Here is a 27,469-nt window from a genome sequence, read left to right on the forward strand (position 1 = left end):
TTCTAAGTACAATAAATGTTTGAAGATACGTACTGAATGTTGCCGTCAGAGCCATATAGATCTTCTCCTGTTACACTGAGCAAAAAAAAAAAAAATTGCTAGGAAGGGTTTTGTTGTAAATGTATTTCAATACTGAACAGTGTAAAATTTTGTCACACAAGAGCTTGATGTCACAGAACGAAAGATCCACATTAACATCAGGTTTGATGAAGGATGAGAGCAGTTCTCCATATGAGTCACATACTCTTCCTTAGCGATTTGTTCGGGATGTTTGATACCACCTCTTTCAGAGCGATACAAGTACAGTATAGTCACTGATATCAAATGCCAATACCACTAGTACATAACATTCTCCAAATAACAATGACAGGTGATTTTTTTTTTTAAACTACCTATTTATCACAATATACAATTGCATTTTTTTTTAAATTGAAATAAATGAATAGCAATTTACCATTCTTCTAATTTATACTTCCTGCTCGTAAATGGCTCATAACGCCACAGTAGCGAAGTTGAAAGAGGTAGAAATATTTTGGGGAAATGAGGGGAGACTCCTCGATATAAGACATAAGGTGACGTTGCGTCATTGACGTGTGTGATGAACCGTCTGCAGGGCTGATTTTCTACTGCCGCCACAAATGAAATGACAACATTATGCTTCATGTTTCAAGTGTGATTAAATTAAAGACAAATAAAAAGTTAGCACTGTTACTCAAAACAGCTTCTTATATTCACCGACGTGCCAGTAGTCTCCTTTCCAAGCTCTCTCTCTCTCTCTCGCCCACGCAGAGAGCTTTTGATGACGTATGAATCGGATGCGTGCGGATGAGCGTCGCACACGTATCCGATTTATATCCACATACGAAAGAGGCCCTGGTCTGGTGTGAAAAAAACGGAATTGTACCGTTCACACTGCAAAAACAAAAAAAACAGATTCTTGTGACAAAATCGGAATTGAGCTGCAGTGTGAACGCAGCCTTTAATCATGAGAGTCGTCCTCTTGGTTGTGAGACTTGCTGTTAAGACAGGGGTGGGCAAACTCGGTCCTCAAGGGCAGTCCTGCCGGTTTTGGAGGTTTCCCTCATCCAACACAAGCTGATTCCAATCAACAGGATCATTATTTAAGTTTATGCTGAGCTTGCTGATGAGCTGGTCATATATCAGCTGTGTTGGAGAAGGGAAACTTCGAGGACCCATTTTGCCCATCCCTGTTTTAAGACTTATGCTAGACATGGTAATGCTACCGTGCTGCCATTATCATTAGCAATATAGACTAGACTGGACTGTTTTTTTAAAATATATATAGCGCTTTAAGTACACCATATGGTGCCTAAAGCACTTTACAATGTCTCACATTCACACACTAATGGCCGACTGCTGCCACGCATGGCGCTGCCAGGTCCATTGGGAGCGAATTGGGGTTCAGTGTCTTGCTCAAGGACACCCTCGACATGGTCACCGGGATGAGGATCGAACCCACAACCTTACGGATGAGAGACGACCACTCAACCACTGAGCCATGTCGCCCAAAATACTGTAGTAGAAAGTGGTTCAGAAAATGGATGGATGGATGGATGGATGGGTGGATGGATGGATGGATGGATTCTGCCCTTCCTGTCCTCGTCTCAGTCTTTTCCTACAGGTGAGGTGCTCCATCTAGTGGTAAAATGTGGACACAGCACGACCACGCCCATTTATTTTGTCTGCATGTTTATGATGGTCTACTTTATTGCAAGACTAGAAAAAGCAATGTAAACAAAATGTTATAACTGCGTGTGTGAATGGGGTGACCTCGCCATGCCATATCTGAAGTCTTAAAACAGAAACAAAACCTACTCAAGCAGAGTAGATACATGGATAATCCTAACAACGAACACACACATTCCTGTCATTTTTGACAGCACCCTGTCCATCTCATTCTCACTCATCATATCGATCGCTCACTCCCCTCTTATTGGTCCCCACACTGGACGAATTGAGATGCTGGTGGCACTTTATTAACCAGACTAAATCAATGCTGTCTGTGCAGCTACTAACTCTCGTTCTCTCACACACACACACACACACACGCACACACGCCAAATGGATATTTATAGCACTTCAGCTCCCACCCTTGTGTTGCTAGGATACCAACCAGCTCAGAATTCTCAGACACTGCACTTTAGTTTTGTTTATAAAAATGAACACGCATTTTCGGATGCACTGGAGTCATGTCACTGGCACACACGCGCGCGCGCACACTGAACATAATGGTGTGTGAGTGGGCATACAATATTATCTCTGGATCATAGACTAATCAAAATGTTGACTTTTTTTTTTTTTCTACTGCTCTGTGGTTGTCACAGCAACAGCCATTGGCTTCAAAAAGAGCTTCCCCTTCAAACAGAAGAGAGGGTGGCATTGTGTAAACATGTTTTGTTTGGGGAACAACTTTGCTCTCTCGTCATAAACTGATCATAGCAATAACATCTTAAAGCTTTAATTAGTACATTTTAGTGGAATAATTCTCCAGATGAAGATTGCTAGAGTACATAATAGTACATCAGAGCATATTTACCATGGCTGTTTCAGTTTTATTTAAAAAATGTTAATCGTTTGGTTGGGTTAATAAACTGTGAATGAAATGACCAGGGAAACACAAACATCGTTTAGCACTTAGTACAGGGGACATTTGGCACATTTAATTAATAATTAATTAATTTAATTTAATTAATTTAATATTTTATTAGAGAAAGTAAAAAATAAAAACACAAATAATAAAAGTTTGCAAAGCATTTGTTTTGTCAATCTGACCACAGTGCATTAAAGTCAGGCATTACTACAAGTGTCAGTCATGTCACATGATATTAGACCCTTCTATATTCTAATCTACGCATTTGCACAGCCAATAATTTTTACTCTAATATTTCATCTTTAAATTCAGATCTGAATTCCACAGAATTTACACTGTGTGTGTATTTCACAAGAACCGACAAACTTTTATCGAGAGTCTATCTATGATGTTCTGTATGCCCAAACAGAAAGTGTGTCGTCGTTTGAGACACCACCAGAGATAGGGGACACCTGGGCTAGTTGTATCACGGGTAAGTTGTCACGTTGCAATTTTCTTGTCCACCAGAGGGCGCAACGAAAAAGTGGAATACTAGTTTTCCTCGTCTAAATGGTCAGGGGTTGTGTACTGTCTGAGAAGACAAATAGCACATTGTGAGCTGACATTGCCAGTTATTTGTGTTGCACAACCCAAAGTAAAAATGTTCAACTTCATATATTTTGAAACAGGCGTCATACATAGACAAATTCTAGCAGCAAATCATGTGTACTCGTTAGAGGAGAGATTCGGGCATCTTGTCATGCCTCAGTCACTGCTCTGTTTTAAGCTAACTTTAAACTAGAGAAAGTATTGGCCAACATGGTAGTTTGGGGCAACTTGTCTCAGTCATTTTGTGGTTTGTTGTCACATATGCAAAGACTAGGCCAACGAAAATTGCACCTCTGGCAACTTTGCTTTTGTATACCAGAATTGTTCTTCAGGTGATAGTCTGAAGAGTGAGGAAATTAGTTTGCCAGATTTTGTTTCGTTGTTTTCCGTTGTTGGAACTACAATATGCCCACAAGTCAGGAATGGTTTAAGTTTCATGATGAACCATCCATCCATAAACCAAGGTGCTTTAAAAAAAAAAAAAAAGCTAATTTAATCTCAAATTTCCAATTTAAGGGAAGCAAAACAGGCATTTGAGGCTGAGCGCTATGACCTTCATGCCAGCAGTTCATAAGGACTTGAATCTATTTCATAATATTTTATGTTATTTTATTCTCAATGATTATGGTAAATTTTCAAGCTCAATGATAAACAATTTCTCTAGCTGTTATTTTTTTATTTTTTTTTTAAAGTAGAAAAGGAATAATTTTGTCCTTGTTTTATTAGTTGCAAAATCCAGTGTGACATCTTACCCCATATAGTGTGACAATTTACCCATTGGTGGGGCAACATGTCACATGTTCCTCTATTTGATGGCTTATGTAACTCTGCACTGGCACAAAGTATGAAAATGCCATGAATACAAAATATACCTAAGACTTTGGTCTTTCATCTGGTATACATTTTGTTTATATATGATGTATTGATTCCAAGAAATATATAAAAGTATAAAAAGTGATACAACTAGCCCCGGTCTCCTCTAAACAAATTAGTTGTACTTGTCAATCCTTTTCATCTGGTCAACTAAAAACAGATGTACATATATTTGGAAGTGTTTGGATTTTCATTATTTATTTATTTTCCATTTAAATGTGACTCAGCTGAGCGGAAAAGTGTTTACCGCTTTTGACAAGCCTCCACTGCAACAGCAGTCCAGGCAATTTTGCTTATTTCTTGATAATCGTACTATTATATTTGTGGTTCATTTAAATAAAAATAAAAAAATGCAGCTCAGTGTACGTAGCGCCTCAGAACATTATTCCCCGATTAAAACACCAGAGGGCGCGATTTTTCCTTTGCAGTATCTTGGTGTGCCGTTATGGGACAACCTGTCATACAGGCTAAATTAAGCATTTGGCTTCAAATCTTGTTTCAGACCTTTTAGTGGGGAGTTTGTATGTCCTCCCCATACCTGCATAGGTTTTTTCCAAGTACACTGGCTTACTCCAATTGTTATATGCACATTACAAAAACATGCATGTTAGGTTAATTGAGTACTCTAAATTCCCCATAGGTGTTAATGTGAGTATGAATTATTGTCTGTGCATATGTGTCCTGTGGTTGGCTGGTGATCAGGCCAGCAGTGTTACCTGAAATGGGCTCCAGACCAGCTCACTCTTGTTATTAGTAAAAAAAAAAATGGACTGCTCGATTTTTTTTCATACTGCTTAAATATTTGAAAATTATAGTCAAATATTTTGGCACATGTCGTGTTGGCTTATTTTTGTGTGCAGAACGTGAGAATGTTTTAAATTCGTGCCTGAAAAACGTTGGTATGTAATATAGGGTGTCTTTTTTTAAACTGCCGCACGAGGGCGATAAAGTTTACCTTTAGTGCAAGATGCGGCTGTCAAACTGAGACTGCAACTTTTGCTTTTATTTTCGAAGTGGGGTGTGATTGCTCATCGTTCGAAAGAGATGTGAGTGAATTTACAGCATGAAGCTCCGGGAGTGAAGACAGACGGCTCTAGTTTTCAATTTGCACATTTATTGCATGTTTGCTGTTTGCATATACTCAGCGTGTATACATGTTGTTCATGAATGCGTGTGAAAGTGTTTTAGTAGTGTAGCTATGTACGGCTTGTCCCATTGCCATAACAGACTAGTGCATACATTAGGAGCATAGGGTCTCCTGAGGAGAGCTACAGGCGACTGTGTGCGACCGCTGCTGTGTGAAACATGGCATGTGATACGACTATGCAGATTCTTGATTCCAGACATGAATACAAAATGGACAGCCAGCCAGATTTACAGACAGACAGACTGGCTGACCAAACATTGTAACTGATACATTAAATTACTAGACCATGCGCCATTCCAAATTTGTCATTCAGCCACGGGATCCCACCGTCTGACACCAAGAATAAACATTCACACATCCAGACGCCCCCCCCCCCCCCCCCTGCTCTCTACACTGACGTGCGTGTGTTTGTGTGTGTGTGGATGATGTCAACAGCAAGTGATGGATGTCGAAGAAAGCGATCCAGTCTCTAAATGACAACTCATTTAGCCTTTTTCTTAATAAAAGATAACATTGTAAAAAAAAATTTTTTTTTAAAGTTTTGGAGGAAATGAGAAAAGTTGTCCTCTGTGGCCTTCCTCAGTGAGAGACGAGCAGCTGCGATATGGTGAAAGTATAGTGCATTGTCAATATCTTTGAAATATTTTGGGCTTATTAATTATTTACTTGCCACTTTAGTGTGAAATAGTTGTACAGACAACTCGGGCGGCAGTTTTCAGTCCCGCTTCAGCTGACAGAGTTACAGACAGCAAAGAGTCTTGCAAACATGGAATATCGGAGCGGATGACACCAAGGTAGAGGAGCAAAACAAAAACCTCACGCTTCTACCTCAAAGAACTGATTTAAGAATGGCATCCCCTTGTCTGTTCACACATATTATCCCGAGTCAGCGCCATGCCACTGTGGCATCATTAGCTTTTCGGAGTTATTGATGCATTTTAAATATTTATTAGGCCATTTTCAGGGCCGCAGCATAATCCTCACCAGAAAACAAAGGCCAAATATTGCTGTGTGCGTCCTTGAATAACAATGAGGAGAACAACAAGCGCAAACAAGGCACAGATTTTGTGTTTAATGTTCAATGGCCAAAGGTAACAATGGAACTTGTGAAATAAATTATGTACAGTATGGCGACCTCAAAGTCTGAATGTGTCCATGTGTTGCAAAGCCAAAACATTTACAAGGACTGACCACAGCATTATGACCACTTAGCACAATGTAGTGATATCAATTATATAATCTTAATATAATAATAATTAATCATTAAAAAAAATACACTTGAATTGGAATATTGAAGAAAGAGCTATGAATCCCCATACAGCATTTTTCCTTCAACGACATTAAAGGGATACTTGACTCATTGCGCCATTTATAGCAGTAAAAAGCTAATATTTTGTCCAAAATAAATTTGATAACTTCATCATTTTTCATGTAGAATTAATACCTTTAAAAACTAAATTTTCCCCTTGCTGTTGACTGAAGATGACATCACCTGTGCTGAGGTAGTAGGTAACGACTAATCATGGCTCAGTTTGCTGCCCTAACCCAGAAAACAGGTGAATCATGATTGATCGTTACCTACTTCCTCAGCACAGGTGATGTCATCTTCAGTTGACAGCAAGTGGAAGAATTTGTTTTTAATGGTATTAATTGTGTACAAAAAATGATGTAGTTATTAATATGAATTAATTCTGGCTCAATAAATCAAGTATCCCTTTAACTTCATTATGATAGTTTAGACAAATAACTTTTGGGACTTTTATGCTGTTTTGGAGCACCAAATCCAAACAAAGCCTTTATGGCATTTCAAAGGATTTTAAAAGAAAATCAACACAACGAACGCAATTTTTTTCCAGACAAACAGTATGTAAAGTGAACCGAAATGCTTATTAGTTGTACTTGTATTTGGAAATAATTGGTTAATCCCCCCCTAGCCCCCTCCATGAGTCATCACCTTATTGTGGTGGAGGTGTTTGCGTGTCCCAATGAGACTAGGAACTATGTTGTCTGGGGCTTCATGCCCCTGGTAGGGTCACCCATAGCAAACAGGTCCTAGGTGAGGGACCAGACAAAGCATGGCTCAAAAGACCCTAATGATGAACACAAACTTTGGATCTTTGTTTCCCTTGCCCGGACGCGGGTCACCGGGGCCCCCCTCTGGAGCCAGGCCTGGAGGTGGGGCTCGAAGGCGAGCGTCTGGTGGCCGGGCCTATAGAGGGAAGTCTGGGCTTCCCTGCTAAAGCTGCTGCCCCCGCGACCTGACCCCAGATAAGCGGTAGATGATGGATGGATGGATGGTTAATCCCCCCAATCTATTACTTGTGTTGTTAAAAAAAAAAAAGAAAAGAAAAGATCAAAACACTCAAGATTCAAATAATGATCATGTTAAATATTTGAAAATAAATATCTTTTTTTAAGCCACATGTCACAATTATTGAACCATCCTCCGGGTCAAGATTCCGACATCTGACATCCTATTTTCGACATGCAGTCATAATTTCAACAGCTGTCCAAATCTATATTTGCCAAGAACAATTGTGTTCAGGGACCCAAAGCAGAGCTGCTCCTCCTCTACCTTGAGGGTGACCAGCTGAGGTGACATCTCCCGGGTGAGGTGTTCCACACTCTAAAAACAGTTGGGTCAAAAGTAACACGAAATGGACCGATCCCATTTATGTGTCAATTTGACCCAACTTTTTGGGTTGTTTTATACAACATGACCTGATTTTTTTGACCCAAGTAAAAGAGCTAACCAATATTTATGAGTTTCACACTAAAAGACACATTTCTTGACTCAAAAATGGGTCAAATTGACCCAAGTAGAGGATCGGTCCATTTTTGACCCATAGTTGGATTATTCTGTTTTTAGAGTGCGGGCATGTGTAACCCTTGGAGACCTTGGGGCAAACCTCGGACAATCTGGTGGAACAAAATCTCACAGCTGGCAGGATAACGCTGTCCTTCCAGTTGCTCTCTAGAGAGTTAGTCAGACTATAAAGTCTGGGCTCCGAGTCCTCCCCCTAACCCTAACCCGCACCCTACACCCCCGCAACCTGGCGCCAGAGAAGCAGATGAAAATTTTGATATATTGTACAATATAGAAGGAGATGAATGGTTATTTTTTCACTTATTACTCATGGATGTGAACATGCCAATCCACCCAGAATCAAAATACATACGTAACATCTGACATCATCTTTCAAGATCACACACATAGATTGCTAACTAAACACAGACTGATATAGCAGTCCAGCTATTTATTTTTAAACTTTTGTAAACAGTTGGACACGACAGAGGACTGTACTGTACCGTTCCAGTCATTCGGCACCCGACTCCTTGATGCAGCTATCTTAAAATCTAGAGATTTTTGGGTTTTTTTAACTCATTCACTGCCATAAAATCTTTTTTTCTTATTTTTTTTTAAAGATTATTAAAAAATTAGGGGCAAGAGGTGATTAATTTTTTTATTGTAATTGATCACATGACTTCACTAGTTAACTCACGATTAATCACAAATTCTATATATTTTAAATGTACAATAAAAAAATTCTAGGTTTTCATACTCTTGTTAACTAAAGTGTAAAAAAAAAATGTTAACTATTTTTTTACTAATTGACTAATTGACGTTTATAGCCTTCAACGGAAGTGAATGAATTAAAAAAAAAATATATATATATATATATATTATTAAAAATTCGGAGCGTCAGGCGATTAAAGTTTTTAATCGTAATTATTTGCATGACTTCACTAGTTAACTTGCGATTAATCACAAATTTTATATACAAAACTTAATGTACAATAAAAAAAAATCTAGATTTTCAGCAAAAGTGGAAAAAAAAATTAACTAATAGAAATAGTTCAAATTATTTTTTGACGTTCAAAATGGCAGTGAATGAGTTAATGATAGTAAAATCAGATTTTGTTTTTCCTAAAAAGTGCAAAACCTGAGCTGAATTAAAGCACGACAAAAACCTCAACTGGGTTCTAGCTAGAGAACCTTTCAACCTAATTCCACAGGGCTTATAGGCTACATTAGTTCCTGTGCTAACAAGTTCCTGAGGTCGACTGATGTTTTGCGTTCACACAGCAGCCAAGGAAATAGTCGTAGCAGTAACTGCACTACACCTAAGATGTAGTTTGTGTCACAAAAAAAAAGCAAACTTATCCAAAAGTAATTATGTCATGAAAGCAGCAAGGCAGGAAATATTAAGTTACAATGAACAATTTATGACACCAGTTTTTTCTTCGACTTGACTGAAATGCTGGTTTGTGAAATAACACACGCGATACGGAAATACTTAGGATAAAATGCGATCTCCAGCGGGATTGGCCTACTTGTAGCACATCTGTGCTGGATGATCAGCTAACAAGTACTTTTCAGGGGATTCGGCCCTCAGGCTGGAGCATATGCTCTGAATAGTTCTGTGAAAAGAAAGACTGCTTTTTATGGCACTCATGTCATTGAATTCTTCTCTCAATCATTTGATCATGCTGGCAGACAAAGCCGACTACTTTACTTCTTTAAAGTGGCCGTTTGTGCCCTTGTTTGCTGCAGGCCAAACAGTGCATGAGTGATTTAACAACTCTGGCTGATGATGCAGTAAAAGGTTCATCAATTAGTCAGATAATCTGCGGTTGCCATAGTGAACAATTCTGATGTGCATGCAGTCTGGTCTCATATACCCACAGTTGACTGGGCACAACTCACTTTGATTCATTTCCATGTGTGTATTGGGTGACGTTTTTAGTTCTGTACTTATCGAAGTTTCAAAACTTTTAAATGAGTTTCAAGTAAGAAAAACTATTATCCTGATGTGTGGTTCTTACTTAGGCAAACAAATGTAAAAACATCAAATGGTTACTGGTGACCAGTTGAGGGTGTGCAAAAGGTATAGAAAAAGGATGGATCATGGATGGATAGAATGATGTCATTTGATATATTCCAATTCAGTGTGATTTTACAAGTCCCTCATAAATATTTTTTAAAAAATGATGTGCAATAAGTTCCAAAAGATTACTTATCTTGACTTTGTACTTTTCTGTTTTATTGTGCAGCTAAAATTTCTTTAGAGATGCGTTGAACTTCTTACACTCCAAACAAAGATACTTCTTTACTTATTATGTTCTATATTAGCTGTGCTGAAGTGTAAGAAATGTCACGTTCTGATTTTTGTGTTGATGCAAGCATAGTTTTGCCTGTTTGACAATTTGGTGCACATTCCGGCATATCGATGGTGTTCTAACTTTTGTTTCTTGTTTTTATATCACTGTAACTACTGTATGAACCACGTCAAACAATAGGCGCAGGTAGCGTAACATGATTTTGATTTTGCTCGAGGTACGCGTAGACGGATTCTAAGATCTGCGATCGTGTGTGAGGGATATCGTCGCATTTCATTCATAAATTTGACATAAGTATGCATCGAAGCCTCTGAGTCATTGGAGAAATCCATTAATTGGATGTGTTATTACTATTTGGTAAGTAATCCCGCTGGCTGTAGCATAGCTATAATAAATGGACACATGGCAAATTAGTTTCTCCTTCTAAAACGTGCGCCAATTTTAAAGCGGATGCTTCAAATGCCGGTGAAACAAGTCAGCCATCTTCACGCCCACATTGGCACAAAACATACTTTTTAAAATGTGTCATGCTGCACCGGCTTGTATGGGTCGACGCAAATACCAAAACTTAGTCGAGCCCGCCCGGCACAGATTTACGCTTTGCCTCACACCAGATTTTCATTGGCCACGTACAAACTAAATACAGTAGTTTCAGTTGTGTTTATAGGCCGATTCACCAAACTGGTGCCATTTGCTTGTTGCGACTCTCTCAAAATAAACTTGAATTTCTCTCATTTTTTTCCAACTGTAAATATGATAATAAACATATATGGACCTACTCCATACGTGTATTAGCCCGGCCTTCTCAGGCAACTTTATCTTTTTTTATGTCACTGTTTTATTGTACTGGATCTTCTCACTTCTCATTTCAGTAACCGGACTGATAGTACCAGGAGTGAATTTTTAACAAATGAAATAAAGGCGTAAATGCTAATGGCATTTTGACACTAAGCACTTTACAGTGATTCAACAAAAAGTGCATTTTTAAAATAAACAAGTAACAATAAAAATAATAATAAATTAGGTAACAGGACTGTGACGTACTTTTGGCCTTCCCATGACCATTTGACTTGTGGAAAAGTCCTAGATTCTGAATGTACATAGGGGATAAAATGCTGTAAATAATAATAATAAAACAAGAATAAAATAATCAGATTTCGGGTATAGCGCCTCCCTATGATGTAGTTCAGAACAGTCAACGTACTTGCTCCTACCTCAAACTGAAAGTCAACTGAATCGTTTTAGGAACACCGTGTTCTAATTAGTAATCACGTTATGAACATCTGCATATGAAACATAGATTTCGTGGTGTTGACCGTGTAAGTTTTCATTTCGAATCCCTGTTTTGATTTTTAAACAAGCAGTTGAAAACCGTTCCCATCTCGAAAAACTGTTCCACTCTGCTTTGGGGAGCCTTTAAATAGTGTCCCACTGTCCCAGCTTCGTTCGTCTCTCACATATGGATCCCATAAAGTTTGGGCAGTTTGGGACCGCACGCATGCGCAGTGATCCGCCGAGCAGCGTGTGTAGTTGTATTATTGTTGTGAATGGGGGTGGTGAAGATGGGGATGAGGGGGCGGCTGGTATTTTGGGTGTTCAGTCACAAGAGCAAGAGCGACTACGCGGAGCCAGGAAGCAGACTGCGTTGGGTGCCTTCACGGTCGTGCGGAAATCGTAAAAGCCACAATGAGGAGAAAAATTGTCTCTTTTTTCCTTGATTTCCTATTTTCGTAATGATTATGTGTAGACATATTGGTGTTTTTATACGTTTTGATGATCTTTACCAAACACTGCGGCTACCACAATAATGAATAAAACCATGCGAGCATGTAATGCCCTTATGTTCGGCGTCACGTGGTCTGTGGCACATTCATTAGGAAATAGGTGCCTCCCGTGGCTTCGTCTCATATCTATCGATAATGGAAGAATGGTGGCTTTAATGTGTGAAGTTTGGCCAGGCCCACGTAGGGAGGAGCGTTTTGAAAGTCGCAGGTAGAGAGAGAGAGAGAGAGAGAGAGAGAGAGGGAGGGAGAGAGAGAGAGAGAGAGAGAGAGAAAGAGAGAGAGAGAGAGAGAGGGAGAGGGAGCGAGAGAGAGAGAGAGAGACGCGGTCAAATTGATCTTCAGCTCTTTTTTTTTTTCCTGTCTACGTGGGTCAGTTAATAAGGCGCACTCGGAGGCAAACAGAAGACCGCGATAGGGATAGCAAAATTCTTTAGTCAGGCGCGTGGAAAGCAGCATACACATTTCTCCACACGAGGAAGAGGCAAGCCGACTCATACACGGAAGGGAAGTGAGTTGAAAGACTCGAAGAAACAAAACAAAAAAGTTTGAGTGCGCGGGCTGTTTTTTTTAGTTGATAGTAAGTGGGGGGAAATAGGGTTTAAATTGAGGAATCTACAGTGGGAAAAAGATGCCGCGGGTAGTACCGGACCAGAGGAGCAAGTTTGAGAATGAGGAGTTTTTCCGCAAGTTGAGCAGGGAGTGTGAGGTGAGCGTGCACGGCGGTAATAAACACACACGCACACACAACTGGCTGCCTGGCTCATATAGTCATTTAGTCGGATGCTGTACAGATACAGTTAATTACTGCCCGAAGTTGAGAAAAAAAACACACACACACATTTATCATATGTGTGATTTAACCCCATTGAAAAAGTGTTTAATAACCAATGAGTGCAATTCAATTGTATTTATTTGAGCCTTACATAAACACTTATGAAAGCTGCTCCAAACAGATGATTTGTCCGCATCTTTGTTCTTTTGGAACCAAAGCGTGGTAGTTTTAAATAAAAATTCTCGTGGCTTTTCCTGAAAACGAATGTCAGTATTGAATTGACTTCCTGCGTGTTAAATGTGTACGTCGTTGCCGGGCTTCTTAAGATTCCTCTATGTTTTGTTTCAGATTAAATACACTGGTTTTAGGGACAGACCCCATGAGGAGAGACAAGCCCGTTTCCAGAACGCTTGCAGAGATGGACGGTCAGAAATAGTAAGTAGTAGCACGAAACTAAACACACAGTCAAACATTCTTTGTTTTTCTTTGTGTTTTTATTGAATGCATTGGTAAATAATAAATAAATAAATAAAATGAAAATCGAACTATTCTGAGAATAAATGCGGAATGTTGCACCAGGAAGTAGACAAACTGTAGCTGTCAATCGTGTCATCAGGTTTGACTTCCTGCAATAGTATTTAACCCAACAATCATGAGTACACGCTCACACCCAGACATCAACACATGATCACCCAGACAGATTACGGTTGCATCACACCGTCTGTGCTAGCATTTTAATTTTGATTGTCCTCATTAAAAGTACTTTGTCATGTCTCAGTAAACACGGAAGTGCACGCAACAGAGGAAAAAAAACAGTGGTTTGATGGATACAAATATTAGAGATTAGAGATTAGAGATGAATCACATCTTGGAATTTTGATTAATCACTATTAATCGTTTAACAAAAAAGGCTTTTTTATCAATATTTTTTTCCTGCCAAATTTGAAGGTTATGTGTTCATTCTTTTTGACATTTAATGTTATGATGACGTCTTCAACATTTTATGATCAGCTGCACATGCTCATCCTCCTCTTTTTCTAATCAGTTAATTACTTGCATGATTTAAAATGGGAAAAAAATGACCCCAATATTTTGACATAAACAAATATTCTAAATGTGTTACACAAACATTTATTAAAGGCTTTACTTAAATGCATGTAATTATGTTTATTGCTCAAACACAACCTGTGGTACTTTAAACGTAGCCATCCGCTGTCATGCTAAAGGATAATCTATGGTCAAAATTAATAGTGCGATTAATCTGCGTTAATTCATGATGAATGCGCTAATTTTTTTGTGATTAATTAATCAGTTAACGCTTTAACTTTGACAGCACTAAAAATATATAAAATATTCTTACAGAGCTTTAAATTGATTTTGCTTATCTGGAATTATTTACATTTTTCTCCCATTTGAATTTATTTTGTAGCCGTTTTGTAGGGGATGAGATGATTACTACATTTGAGGTTTTCTTGATGTAAAAGTGAACAATCTGTAAACATGGGCGCTTTCACAACAAAACCAACTATGCCAAATGTCATTGTTAAAACTCAGATATGAGTCTGTTGAATGTCGAAACAACATCTGCAATACGCCCTCTTTGCTCATTCAAAATTGTAAACAACAGGAACCAAAATAAATTTGTGCAAGATCACATGAAATTCAATTAAAATGACAACAATGTATGTATTTAAATAGCAGCAGTAGTAAAAATGTGTACATGGTGACACCCCCGAGTAATGTGCATAGTTGTACTGTATTGTTGATTATGGAGTGGTGGGAGTGGAGGCGGGCAGCATTCGGGGTGTTTTTGTTTTGACTCTACAGAGTCAGGAAGTAGACAAGGGGGTGCCTGAAGAAATTGGAATTGTCAATGACCTGCCAAGGTGGCAAAAACATGTTCTCTTCTTTTGTTAATTTAAAGTCAGTAATGATTCTTGATTGACATATTTGCATATGCTTATGTTTTTAATTACATGATTCACTGTGATTGGCTGGTGTTGATTTTTTAGATACAGTCTGGTCTGATAAATTAGTGCTTCTTCTCCTGCATGAAGAAAGTTGATCTTTTTTCAGCCAATATTGATCTGCTGAAAATGATGTGATCCGCCCCGATTTCTGATCATGTGATCCGTTCAGCACAACTGTAATGCACGTCTCTGCCATGCTTCCCTAAACAACCAGTTTTAGCCGCGTCGTAACACGTGCGTGCTTCCTCTGTCTTCGCTTGCTTGTTGGAAGAAGCTTGAAAAGAACTGCCACTCCCAGAAGCAGCAAATATATTTAAAATAGTTTGAAACTGTATCGCTGTCAATCAGTAAATTAAAAAAAAAAAACGTTTCATCCCTAAGTGAAATCACGTGGTTCATTTCATGAAGACAAACTAGGCTGATAAATGTTAGCTCTATGTCTGCAAACAACACTTCTGAAAACATCAAAAGTGGGTTTTAATAGGTTTTTAACTTTAGAACACACTCATACTGTACAGTCATTGTGTTATGCCTCTAGATTTATTGAGCCAAATCTGTTCAAGTCACGTCAAGTGATGTCCTCCAAAAATATTGTGAAATTTGGCAAAAAGACACTCTGTCATTCCTTCTGTATTTTTACATGTCACCGTCTCAGCAGGGCGCGAGGGAGCCCGTCTAGTTTTACCATCTTTCCTCGTCCACGGATGCGCCAGACTGTCTGTCCTCGCTGTATTTATAAGCTCCTTCATTACTGCGAGAATTGACAACCGTGGCAACCGTGACATCATGTCGCTGATTTACTGTATCTGTATCTAAAGACCTCCTGCTATTTTCACAGTCAGTGTGAACAACTAGCAGACCTCAGCCGGACTCCAAGGCTTCTTTTTATAGACAAGTCTTACCGACGGGAAACACATCACCAACGTGATGATCAATTAATACTTTATATTTGTTCTGCCGTGCAGGAGGACACTGTTAATATAATTACATAAAAATATCAAAATGTGGCTTCTCGTTTATTGTTACAGTAGCTATATCTACAAAACGCCCAAGTTTTTGTGTCGCTCGTATCATTCATAACGGATTGGGGACAACTGATATACAGTATATTGTAACATCATACCAATTTAATCACTTTCCTCCTGTGAACAAGACAGTAGCAATTGAGACATCTAAAACGTTTGCAAAGCCATGATGACACTATCTAATATGTAGTTTGCACAGTTTGCATCCAGTTAAAGCTGATGCTTTTGAAGAACACAAATTGGCCATTTGTTTAGGTACACTTGCACAACCTAATTCAGTGTTATGGCAAGAAATTTTAATGTAGCTTGTTATAGTCCTTTTAATTAAGGTTTTAGCTATAATTTATTCAGGGGCGTTAGAAAAAATTGATTCGGCAATATATCGCAATATTACAGCGCGTAATTCTCAAATCGATTCGATATGCGGCCGAATCGATTTTTAAACATCCATTTTTATGGGAATATTCAGCAAAACGTCTTACTTAGGGTTAGGATTCACACAATAAGCATTTAAGAATGTTATATTAATGGAACATTAAACCTTAATATTTGATTTCAGTGCACTTCAAACATGAAACAGACTGCAACCTGTTATTTAAATGCTCAGTTATAAGACTGAATTTTCAGATAAATAAATACATTGTCATACGAATCTTACAGTATACATGTACAAGTTTACTGATTAGTATTTTCTAAGTTTGAGTTTTAAAAATGTTTTCGCAATAATCAATTTATAGATTCGTATCGGGATCAATCGGTATCAAATCGAATCGTGACCTGTGAATCGTGATACGAATCGAATCGCCAGTTACTAGGGAATTCGCACCCCTATCTGATTGTATGTTAGTTTGAATCTAATTTTAGTCGGCGAAAAATAACGAGCAATTTTAGTCGACTAAATTGTCAATTTAGTTGCCGTTTTGTTTCAGCATACATTTCCATTTTTATACAGAAAATGATAACACACCTACTTGTAACTTTAACACGCAAGACACATTGAACACAACGGTGTTTTGATTCAACTTTGTTTCAATGAAACATGTTGAACTGACAATAATATGCCGTCTTAAAACTTAGTTTTCACCTAAATTAAAAAAAAAAAAGTGCATAATTGCCTGAGATTAATCTTACAGCTGCACAATGAATGTAAACATGTTTGAACATGAAATAAAGTGCAGTGAACAGTTTCTGAGTGGTTATTCTTCTTCTGATTGGATTTTGGTCACCGTGTTTTCGTTTTTGTTTGTCATTGACAAAACTGTTGGTCAATTTAGTTAGCGTCATCGTCTCAATGAATGGCTTCTATTTTAGTTTTCATTTCATTTTCGTCTGGAAAAAAAAATTGCGATGAAAAATTTGACGGAAAGTTTTCTTCAACATAATTCTTTGTTGGCGGTTGTGTTAGTCTTACCAAAAAAAAAGTAATAATAAAATAAGTATATTGCATCACATCAGCGTTTAAAAACAATGCAAAATATACAGTATATGGAAGAAAAAGAAAATTATACGGATGCATCGTGTCTAACACTCTGTAATCTGATTACATTTGGCAGAATGAATGCAAATCCTACAGATCATACAGCTTGAATGTGATGAGAAGTCTTAAAATGTTGACGTTCGCGATAGATGGGACAATAATTCAAAGTAAGTTAACCTCAGTGAGCTCATCATGACAACTATTGACTTTCATGCTGTGCCGGGCTCCGGTCTTGCCGTCTCAGTTCCGTTTCCCTTCCCCTTTCTGTTCAACTACTCTTTCTTCCTCCTTCCTGCCATTGCACGTTCCCTCCATTTTTCTTTCTCATCTTTCACTGTGTTCCCTCCTTTGACGCCCTCCTTCTTTGTCAGTCTTTCCCTCCCTCTCTTTCCTCTCTCCTTCCCTCCTTTTCTCTGGAGCAGTAGTAGGCAGCAAATTACTGTCAGATGGTTGTAATCCAATACGTCAAATAGGGCAGGAATTAGGACTTGGGTGTTTTTAAATTCTCGAAAATGTGTGTGTGTCTGTGCATGTGTGTGCTGGCGTGAGAGACACACACACACACACACACACAATCGTTGCATCTTTATTTTATTTTTGAATGTTTTCATGACTTATTCACCTTATGACTTTCTCTCCTCCTCCTCTCAAATATGACACAGTACATAATTCATACGCATCCAGCTAAAATCCATCCTAAATGCCCTTAGTATTGATTTGTCTCAGACACACACACACACAGAGACAACAGACACACACACACACAGATGCATAAAAATGGAAATTTCTTCCTTAATGTTCTGCCTGTACAAATCGTTGCTCTCCGACAGGGCAGTGCATTCAATCGATTTTTCATCTCGTTTGTTTTTCAGCGTGTGTGTAAGAAAGCATGTGTAAGTGTTGTCCGTCCAAAGCTAAAGCCATTTTACAGAGGTCAAATACTTGGAAAATTAGTTTAATTCATTTTAATATCGGAAAAGGAAAAAATAATCACTTTAGTGAGCTCCACCTTAAAAGCTTGGACAATTTGGTTTAAGGAATGTAATGTTAGAACGCAAAAATCTGGGATTTTTTTTTTTTACTGCACTCATTGCTGCTATTTAGAGTTTGATTTAATTATTCTTGACTATTGAGGAAATTAACCATCAATTAACGTGTACCTACCAATCCATACATGAAAACATGCCGCAATTCTGCCCATGTAATAAAGTGTATTTTTCTTGGCAGACTTGATAAAGGGTTGTCATAATGTTGAAAGTCTCTAATAGCGGTCCATTCATACTCCCTCTCCACAGGCCTTTGTAGCAACAGGAACCAACCTCTCCCTCCAGTTCTTTCCAGCCAACCTGCACGGAGATCAGAGGCAGGTTCCTACCAGGGAGTATGTTGACTTTGAGAGAGAGACAGGAAAGGTAGGGCTCGTACACATCGCTAACATTAGCACACTCTCTCATTTGTTTGTCACAAACATGGAAGGACTGAATACAAATGATTACTCAGTGTAAGATTTATTTTTATTTTTTATAATTATCTTGGAGAGTGAGCTTTTGTTTCTGCAGCATGTTGAATCTGCAATATAGAGCATGTGCAAATTTTTTTTTTTTATAATTTTATCCCTCCTTGTGCACTTTAAAAACAGCTCGTGGGTGTGTGTGTGTGTGTGGGGGGGGGGGTGTAATTTAACCAAGAATGTGAATGTACAGTGCCATGAAAAAGTATATCTCCTCTTCTCAAATTCCTTTTTTTTTTTTTGCAGTTTCCCCACTTTAAAATTTAAGATCATCAAATAAATATAAATATCCAGGGTTGGCGCTGCTTGCATTGCTTGATGGCTAATCGCACATTGTAGTGGTAGAAATGGGCAAAGTTCTTATAAATAAAAGTGGGGCCGCGGTCGTGGCTCAGGGTGTAGAGACGGCTGTTCGATCCCCGCTCTCCCCAAGTCATGTGTCGTTGGGTCCTTGGGCAAGGCACTTCACACACATTGCCTCCAGCGCTACTCACTACGGAAGGTGCGAATGTTTGGTGGTGGTCGGAGGGGCCGTAGGCGCACACTGGCAGCCAGGCTTCCGTCAGCCTACCCCAGGGCAGCTGTGGCTACTTAAGTAGCTTACCGCCACAAAGTGTGAATATGTAAGTGCATGAATAATGTCTCCATTCCATTGTAAAGCGTTTTTGAGTATCTGATTAGATAGAAAAACGCTATATAAATCCGATGCATTATTATTATTAACAACAACAAAAATTGGGACAATTGAGAGGAGGGTGAACAAGTTTCCCGAAATACCTCAGTAATTCTGCACTAAACTGATCTCCTTCCAAAATATTTAATGTATTTACAAAAAAAAAAAAAAATGTTTTTTTCAAGTTATTTAATGTTTAGGATAATAAAAAAATTTATTGGAGTATGATTTTCATTCAATATTCTCAATACATCCGAATGTAATCATTACTTAAGTACACTTATATTTTCCTACATTCAAATACAGTACAGTGTTGTTTGAACTGTGCATAACGTTGCAGTGGCATAGCTACAATAATAAATACAAGTGTATTTTAGGAATAAAACCTCTAGTACCTCGTTTTTAAGAACACTTAGGACCAATACGTTATTGTTTTAGGATGCTGATCCAAATGGTGGAACTTGTAGAGTGGCACTTTTTTTTGGTCTGTATTACCCTATATTTTGCACATGAAATGTTATTAATACACACAGTAACGTTTTGTCATGATTACTGCATTATTACATTCAACTGCAACTGAAGACGACAATCAATTACGTTACGTAAATCAGTGCAGAGTTTATATGGGCAAATGTGCGCACTTGACGACACATGAAATAATGTAACACTAGATTTTCGTGAAGACGAGAGTGCGTCGTGGATCACTACTTGAACGAAGGTCGTGGGAAAAAGAAACAACATTCGGGGAGGGAATCGCTCCAGCACAACTTTGTCTCGCTCTCCAGTCACAACACAACAACTGTCACAACAATCGTTTCCCCCTCCTTTTCATGTATCCTTCCGCCAATGGCACTCATTTACAATCGTTCCATTCCCCCAAATCAGAAACAAAATAGATCCCCACAAATACAATGTGAAAATAAATCATCTTACAATGAACGGAAACGTTTTACGAAACACAGTCCACGTACCTGTGATGTATTTCTAACTTTGTGCACATTACCTGGTCCGCGATCCAGTCCGACGTCATCCTTTTTTTCTTCTTCCAGGGGGTAATTATAAGTTGTTTTACGCGACTCGGGGGCAATATAGTTCATACCTGTGTGGAAAAGTACTTGCCCCGCTTGTTAAATCATGAATTAACTGTGACTAATCGCATTTTTTTGAAAGCTGGTTCTTTTTCCGCTGCCACATCAAAGCCTGATTTCGTCCAGACCTACTTCAATTAAGAAATCCCTTAAATATAACCCGTCTGGCATAAATGAATAATAAAATAAATACATAAATAAATACATAAATAAATAAATTCATTAAACAAATAATAATAATAAGTATTATTATAATAATTAAAACTAATTTAAATATTTAAACATTTAAACATTAAAAAATAATAATAATAATTCTAACAGCTGCTTCAAAATGCTATAATCCAAAAATAATTCAAGAACAAATGAGAGATAAAGTGATTGACAGCTATCAGATTGGAAAGTGTTACCGCTGCTTTCAACTATTGCTGCTGAGGGAGACCCAACTAGATTTTAAGTTGACCAGGCAAGTACTTTTTCCACACAGGGCCGTGTACAGTAGGTATGAATATTTATTTTCTTAATAAATAACACCTACATTTCAAAACGGAGTGTTATGTTTTCTTTGGTTGCCTTTGTCTGATACATCACAATTTAACATTAAAGTGGGGAAATTATGCACACACAACAAAATAATTCAAGAAGAGGGCAAATCCTTTTTTACAGCACTGTATTTGAACAAAATGGCGTATGATGTCAATGGATTTACGTGTGAGTGTTTGGGTGTGAGCTGTGGCTGACAACAGCTTCTGCGAGTGTTTTTTTTAACTTATCTTCCAGCATCCAATAAACCAGTGGTCTTCAACCCCGGTCCTCGAGTACCCCTATCCAGCCTGTTTTCCATGTCTCCCTCAACCAACACAGCTGAGGATCGTTATCAGGCTTCATGCAGAGCGAGCTGAATAGCTGATCATTTGAAACACCTTGTGTTGGCTGAGGGGGACATGGAAAACAGGCTGCATGGGGTACTCGAGGACCGCGGTTGAGAACCACACCGCAATAAACGGCTGAAAAGTGCATAACTGCGACAATGGCTTGAACAATGAACCAAGTTAACCAGTAGTTAACATAGCACATACTGGAGAAATTAGTATTCATTTCATTTTCTTAGACATGTGTTAATAATCATTTAAAAGTTCCGTGTGAGACAAAGCCACGCCTTCAGAGCAATGTCCCACAAGTATGTATGTACCTCATTCAAGCCAGCCCTAATTGAAGAGTGTTGCGCTTCTGAGGCGCAATTCTCGTAGAAAGTGCTCATGATGTTTACGGAAGACAGACGCCCGGAGTTCTTAATATTACTTTAAAAACATCTCCCTCCCCTCATCGGGCGGGTTCGGGCATTTGGTGTTGTGTGTGTGCGTGCTTATAATTCGTATTATGGTGGTGGATTTCAACGACGACGTGCACCCTAGGTCGCTCGTTTGCTTGTTGCCCCGGGCAACGGCCATTTCTCATGCACCGATATGGAATGTGCATTGAATGTCTGAATCGCTTTGTGCTTAAACAGTAGGGCTGGGAGTCTTTGACTGTCTCACAATTCGATTCAGATTTTTGGGCTTGTGATTTGATTCAGAATCGATTATTGACTCTTCTTTGATTGACAATGATTTCTGCTTCAATTTATAGATATGCAAAGAATTGTCATGATCTACTCCAGTCTGACTCGCTAATGCTAATTTGCGCGCTACACGTGGCACTTTTATCACTCAAAAGAACGACTATTCATACAAAGCGCTTCAGGAATGTATACAGAGAAGCATCTTAACATCCTACACTGCCCAAAAAAACTTTTATTGGAATAACTTGATCATAACTTTTTGCTTCTATGTGGCTACAACTTAACAGTGTATCAGAACGAGCGGAACCACACTGCCCGTAAGTGGCCAAATTGTGTACAACATGAACAGTGCTCCCAATAAAGGCACACACAAACAAGGGCAAGACAGCATAAAATAATTGAAACAAAATCGATTTTGGGACATTTAAAATAGAATCGTACTAAATGAGAATCGATTTTTTTTGGCACACACCTATTAAAAAGACTTGGTATCCCCTCTGGAGGCAGCTTTGACACTTCCTTTCCTCCATGCTGGGCAGGGGTCACATGACTACGGGGAATGCGCAAAAAGTGTTTCCATTACACTTTTGCAAAATACTTCTATTTCGACACGTCTCAAAAACCACCTCATGAGAGAGCGTAAAAACTTTTTGGCGATATTTGAGTGTTTTTTTTTGTTTGTTTTTTCAAAAATCCCGTGTTTCCATTACCAGCTTGCATTTGCGGAACTAGCCTTTTGCGCAATACAGAGTCCAAAAAGATTTGAGTGTCAGGATGAAAGCAGGATGATGTAATCTTGTTTGACTCAGTTCCACCATCACCTGCAATTGTTGTGCCGATCAATTAATAGAATTCTCAGAGGTGGAATCACTGCTAAGCTCCCGTTCATGAGGATGATTGGGTTCAGTCGAAATCAGAGACAAAGTTAAATAACCTAAAGAGGCCACCAGGCAGCATTAGCGCACAGAGCAGATCAACCCTGCTGCTGTGATTGTTAATTGTCTCCCTTGGCGCCTCCCTAAACTCACAGATCGTGTGTGTTTGTGTGTGTGTGTGTGTGTCAGAAGGCCCCTCCACGGACACTGGCCAGCTGAAATGCATGCTGGCTGGCAGCTCATTAAAAATGCAGTCTGTAGAATCGATGGACCTCCTTGCCCCAGAGCTGACGGACTAATCTCAATTATTTAACACTCGTGCACTGACGGTTTGCAACTGAGTGTTGTGTTGATGAGTGTTGCAGTGTGTAATTGGGTGTGTGGGAGAGAATGAGAGCGGGAAGGTCGCTACGCGCAGTGTATTTTGGGGCCGTGCGTGTTAGGAAGATGATAGCGCCTTCTTTGTTACCTCAACTGTGCTCACAGATCTATGAAGTTTTAATGAGGCCAGGAATATCAACACAAAGCAGTTGCACAGTTGTTTTGCAAAAGCAAAGTCAAATACAGATGCACATGATCTGACCACCATAATAAACATGATATAAAGTTCCGATATTTTATTAGAGTTTTAACGAAATGTACACGCATGAATATTAGGGTTGCCCTTAGGCCTACTATTGTTTTGAACACTTTTGTTGTAGATCACTTTTTCATAAACATATGGAGGAGGCCTAGTAGCACACTTTGTAGTCTGTGTTATATATTTTGCCATACATTCATTTTCTAGACAGCAGCCAATCACAATAAATGTAGCGATTGGAAAGTTGAAGAGCTGTTGACTCTGTACAGGTTAACAAAAGAAGAAAAATATTCAGCCCATATCTGGTAAATAACACTTGATATGAAAGGTTATGTAAACAGAAATGAAAATGCTTGATATTTGATTTGATTTTGACATTATTCAGATTATTAAGGGTTTTTTCTTATTCTTAACCTGTATCTAGAAACATGTGGCTTTTGTCTGTGTTATCGTCAAAAATTCATTAGAACTATTTCTATTTAACATTTTTTCTACTTATGTTAACAATAGTATGAAAACCTTTTTTTTATTGTACATTTAGAACAGATATAACATTTGTGATTAATTATTGTGAGTTAACTATTGAAGTCATGCGATTAATTACAATTACAAATTTTAATCGCCTGACACCCCCGAATTTTTAATAATCTTTAAGTCGCATCAGGCGATTACAATTTTTCATTGTAATTAATCACATGACTTCAATAGTTAACTCACGATTAATCACACATTTTATATCTGTATTTCTAAAAAAAAATAATCTAGGTTTTCATACTCTTGTTAACAAAAGTGGGAAAAAAATGTTAAACTAATAGAAATATTTCAAATGAATTTTTGACGTCCATAGCCGTCAATGGCAGTGAATGAGTTAATCTCCCTGACACAATCACACGCAGACACAGTGAGTTGACATTGACATGTACGCGGCAGGAGAAGGCGTTGCTGCTTAAGACGAATCACTCAATGAAAGGCCTTGGTGTCAGATAAGAAGTGTTTTGAACAGAAGCTGTGCCAAGGGCTCTTCATCAGTCAGTGACATCATCAAAGTCTCCCCACTAATTGCTTCCTTCTGTTCCCGCTGCTCTCAGACGCTCCCAGTTAGCAAAGGCTAGCGTACCGCAAAACACATGCACATGCTCACATGCCATCCAGGTTTCATATTTCCTACTTTAGGCCTCAGATCAATGGCCACGCCCATTCCCACAATGCACTGCACCACACTCAGACGACATCCTCTGTTTATTGTAAATCCTCGCTGTGTGGACTGTAGCTGTCGACACGTAGAGGTCAAGAAAAAAGATGTGTGTTATCAGAGAGATTCACAAACAACTGACAGTGACACAAGGTTCAATGCAGCGAGAGGTCAGGCTGGTGTGACATCCAGCATGTGTGTGTCAGCTGCATTCCTCTGTTGTATGTCCTTCTCTTCCAGTAACTGTGGGAGGAGTGAAATGTGCGAGACAGTTTACCTGCATTGTCAATGCAGTCAGACGCTAGTAGCATTTGGTCGGTATGTCTCTAATTTGGGGGGGGAAGAATTTGGAGCATAAGAAAATAATATAGTCACAACATACTCATATTTAACATTGTGATGTTCGATCACACTTGTGTTTATACGGTGCCGATACCAAGTACAGATACTACTAGTACTAGTACTTTTTTTTTCATGACAATTTTAAAGAAAGGCCAATATAGCATTTTTCCTTAAAATGGCATGAAATTAATGGTAATTTTTTTTATTCTTCTAATGCACATTTTGGATTATTGCAATTCACAACAAATGTTTTTTTTTCCCACATGTTTCCACTTGTCAGGTTTCATTTGTGTGACTGCTGGTCTTGCACGGAGTTTGGTCAAATGTCAATGAACTGTAATGTGAAAAAAGGTACAGTTAAACCAAAATCTGGTGCTGGTGCGGTTCACAGCTTTATTGCAAAGGCTATTTTTCCACAAGGCAGGCACTTAACCAAGCAATGGGTATCAGGCACAGTATATGGATAGAAACTAAACTGATAAAACCATTTTAGCTCAAGATGTTTTATTTTATTTTTGGGCAGAAAACAACACAATACCTGCTGGCACTAGAAGTGAAATGGATTAGAATGAATTTGACCCATCAGGTCACTTCATATCCAAACTTCAGTAAAACTCGATTTGCTGTCTATGTGCATTTGCATGACATTTGTATGTCTGTGAAAGCCATAGGAACAAGCAGCAGTTGGTTCACACAAAGAGGAACTCACATGTCTACAGGCCCACAATGGAAAAACAAACTGCCGGTGTTCCATTATGACATTTATGAAAAACATAATGCAAATGGGTATCAGTGTTTTCATTCAGAGCAAGAAACATGTTGGGATTAAGGTATAGTGTGTGTTCAGTAGGGGTTGATCATAGGATTTCTGAAATTTAGAAGATGGACAAAAGATGGTGTAGGTTAGGGCTGTGCACTTAATCAAAATTTCATTACAATTTCAATTATTACCCTCTGCGATTACAAAAACGATTATTAATAACAGGGCTGAAACGAGTCCTCATCATTTCCGCCTCGGATACCCGCTGAGATAGTCGTAGTCAAGCTAACGACAGTATGCATGACAGTACACGGGGCTAACGCTGAGAGAAACTGACAACGTGCTCGTCTATTCAGAGTTTGTGAACAACGACAATATAAGTGCCCCAAACTGTTGCGACCGACGTCAGTAAGTCCTCAAGTCACGTTACGCTCCAGTTAAGAGCGCTAAGACATAATTATGCTGACATTGTATTGAACGGCGCCTGTTGCCAGCTTTTAGCGGCGACTGCTAGCTAACAGCGAGCTACCAGCACTAGCTAGCAGCGGTAAAGTGCTCCAGCCGCCTGATTACTTTTCAAAGGAGTAAATACTACAGCCCGTAGACGACCTTCGTGAGGATTAGCAGTTCAGGAAATTGACTGATGGACTGCTTAGCTACTCACTTATTAACACACCAGGCTCACTGAAATGTGCTATTTATATAGCCGACAAAATCGCTATTGTGGGTCTGACGTCACTTTAGTTCCATTGGCCAAAATCTATGGGGAGAGATTTGTCTAAAATCTCACGGTTTCAGAGGAAAATAGTTTGCTGAAAAGCACAGTTTAAGTAAAAAAAAATAATTAAAAAAGGGGGGGAAAAAGTTGTTTTTCTAAAAATGAAAACCAGTTGGTTGTTAGTTATTTCATTCAAATGTGTTTTTTGTCTTCTGTATTAATAATTGTTCTTTAATCAAGAAAGTATACACAGGTATTGGTTTTTTTTCTATCCAAATACATGATTATTCGCTAGAATTTTCAGTAGGATATCCGAATACCAAAATATTCGATAGCTGCAACCTTAATAATATTAATTTTGAGTTGTTTTGAGGCACGTCTACACGAGTTCTTTCACCACACACCCCTGTCAAAACTAGCTTGCACCCCACAAGCCATACTGTACACGCTGCACCCCAACTCTTTTTTTTTTTTGCTAACATAAATAATATATATTATTATAAATTCTGTTTGGTCCACACAAAAAAAACTTACATAATTATAGTGTTTCAAATAATTGTATTTATTAAGAAAATTGATTGGATGGTTGTGTTAATATTTTCAAATGTTTAAACATTTTCTTGTTTTGAAAAAAAAAACAAAAACATTTTGAATAATCGTGATTTCAATTACTACCAAAATAATCGTGATTATTATTTTTTCCATGATCGAGCATCCCTAGTGTAGGTTACTTACTTACTGTATATCTGGCTCCTTGCATCCTTCCATCCATTTTCTTAACCACTTGTCCTCACAAGGGTCGCGG

At 38.5% G+C, this 27,469-nt stretch overlaps 1 protein-coding gene across 2 annotated transcripts in view; it reads left to right on the forward strand.

The window, feature by feature from the left end:
* Window positions 1–11,959: 11,959 nt before the first annotated feature.
* cbfb (core-binding factor subunit beta) overlaps window positions 11,960–27,469 on the forward strand; it is a 30,137-nt gene continuing 14,627 nt past the window's right edge. Inside the window, exons 1-3 of one of the 2 annotated variants that reach the window (XM_077569587.1) lie at window positions 11,960–12,830; window positions 13,245–13,331; window positions 18,664–18,780. In XM_077569587.1, the coding sequence (XP_077425713.1) occupies window positions 12,753–12,830; window positions 13,245–13,331; window positions 18,664–18,780 (282 nt within the window). In that variant the 5' untranslated portion in view covers window positions 11,960–12,752. The remainder of the gene's footprint in view (window positions 12,831–13,244; window positions 13,332–18,663; window positions 18,781–27,469) is intronic. The other variant, XM_077569586.1, reaches the window with a different exon arrangement.

Source organism: Vanacampus margaritifer, chromosome 6 (assembly GCF_051991255.1).
Source record: "Vanacampus margaritifer isolate UIUO_Vmar chromosome 6, RoL_Vmar_1.0, whole genome shotgun sequence".
Classification (NCBI taxonomy): domain Eukaryota; kingdom Metazoa; phylum Chordata; class Actinopteri; order Syngnathiformes; family Syngnathidae; genus Vanacampus; species Vanacampus margaritifer.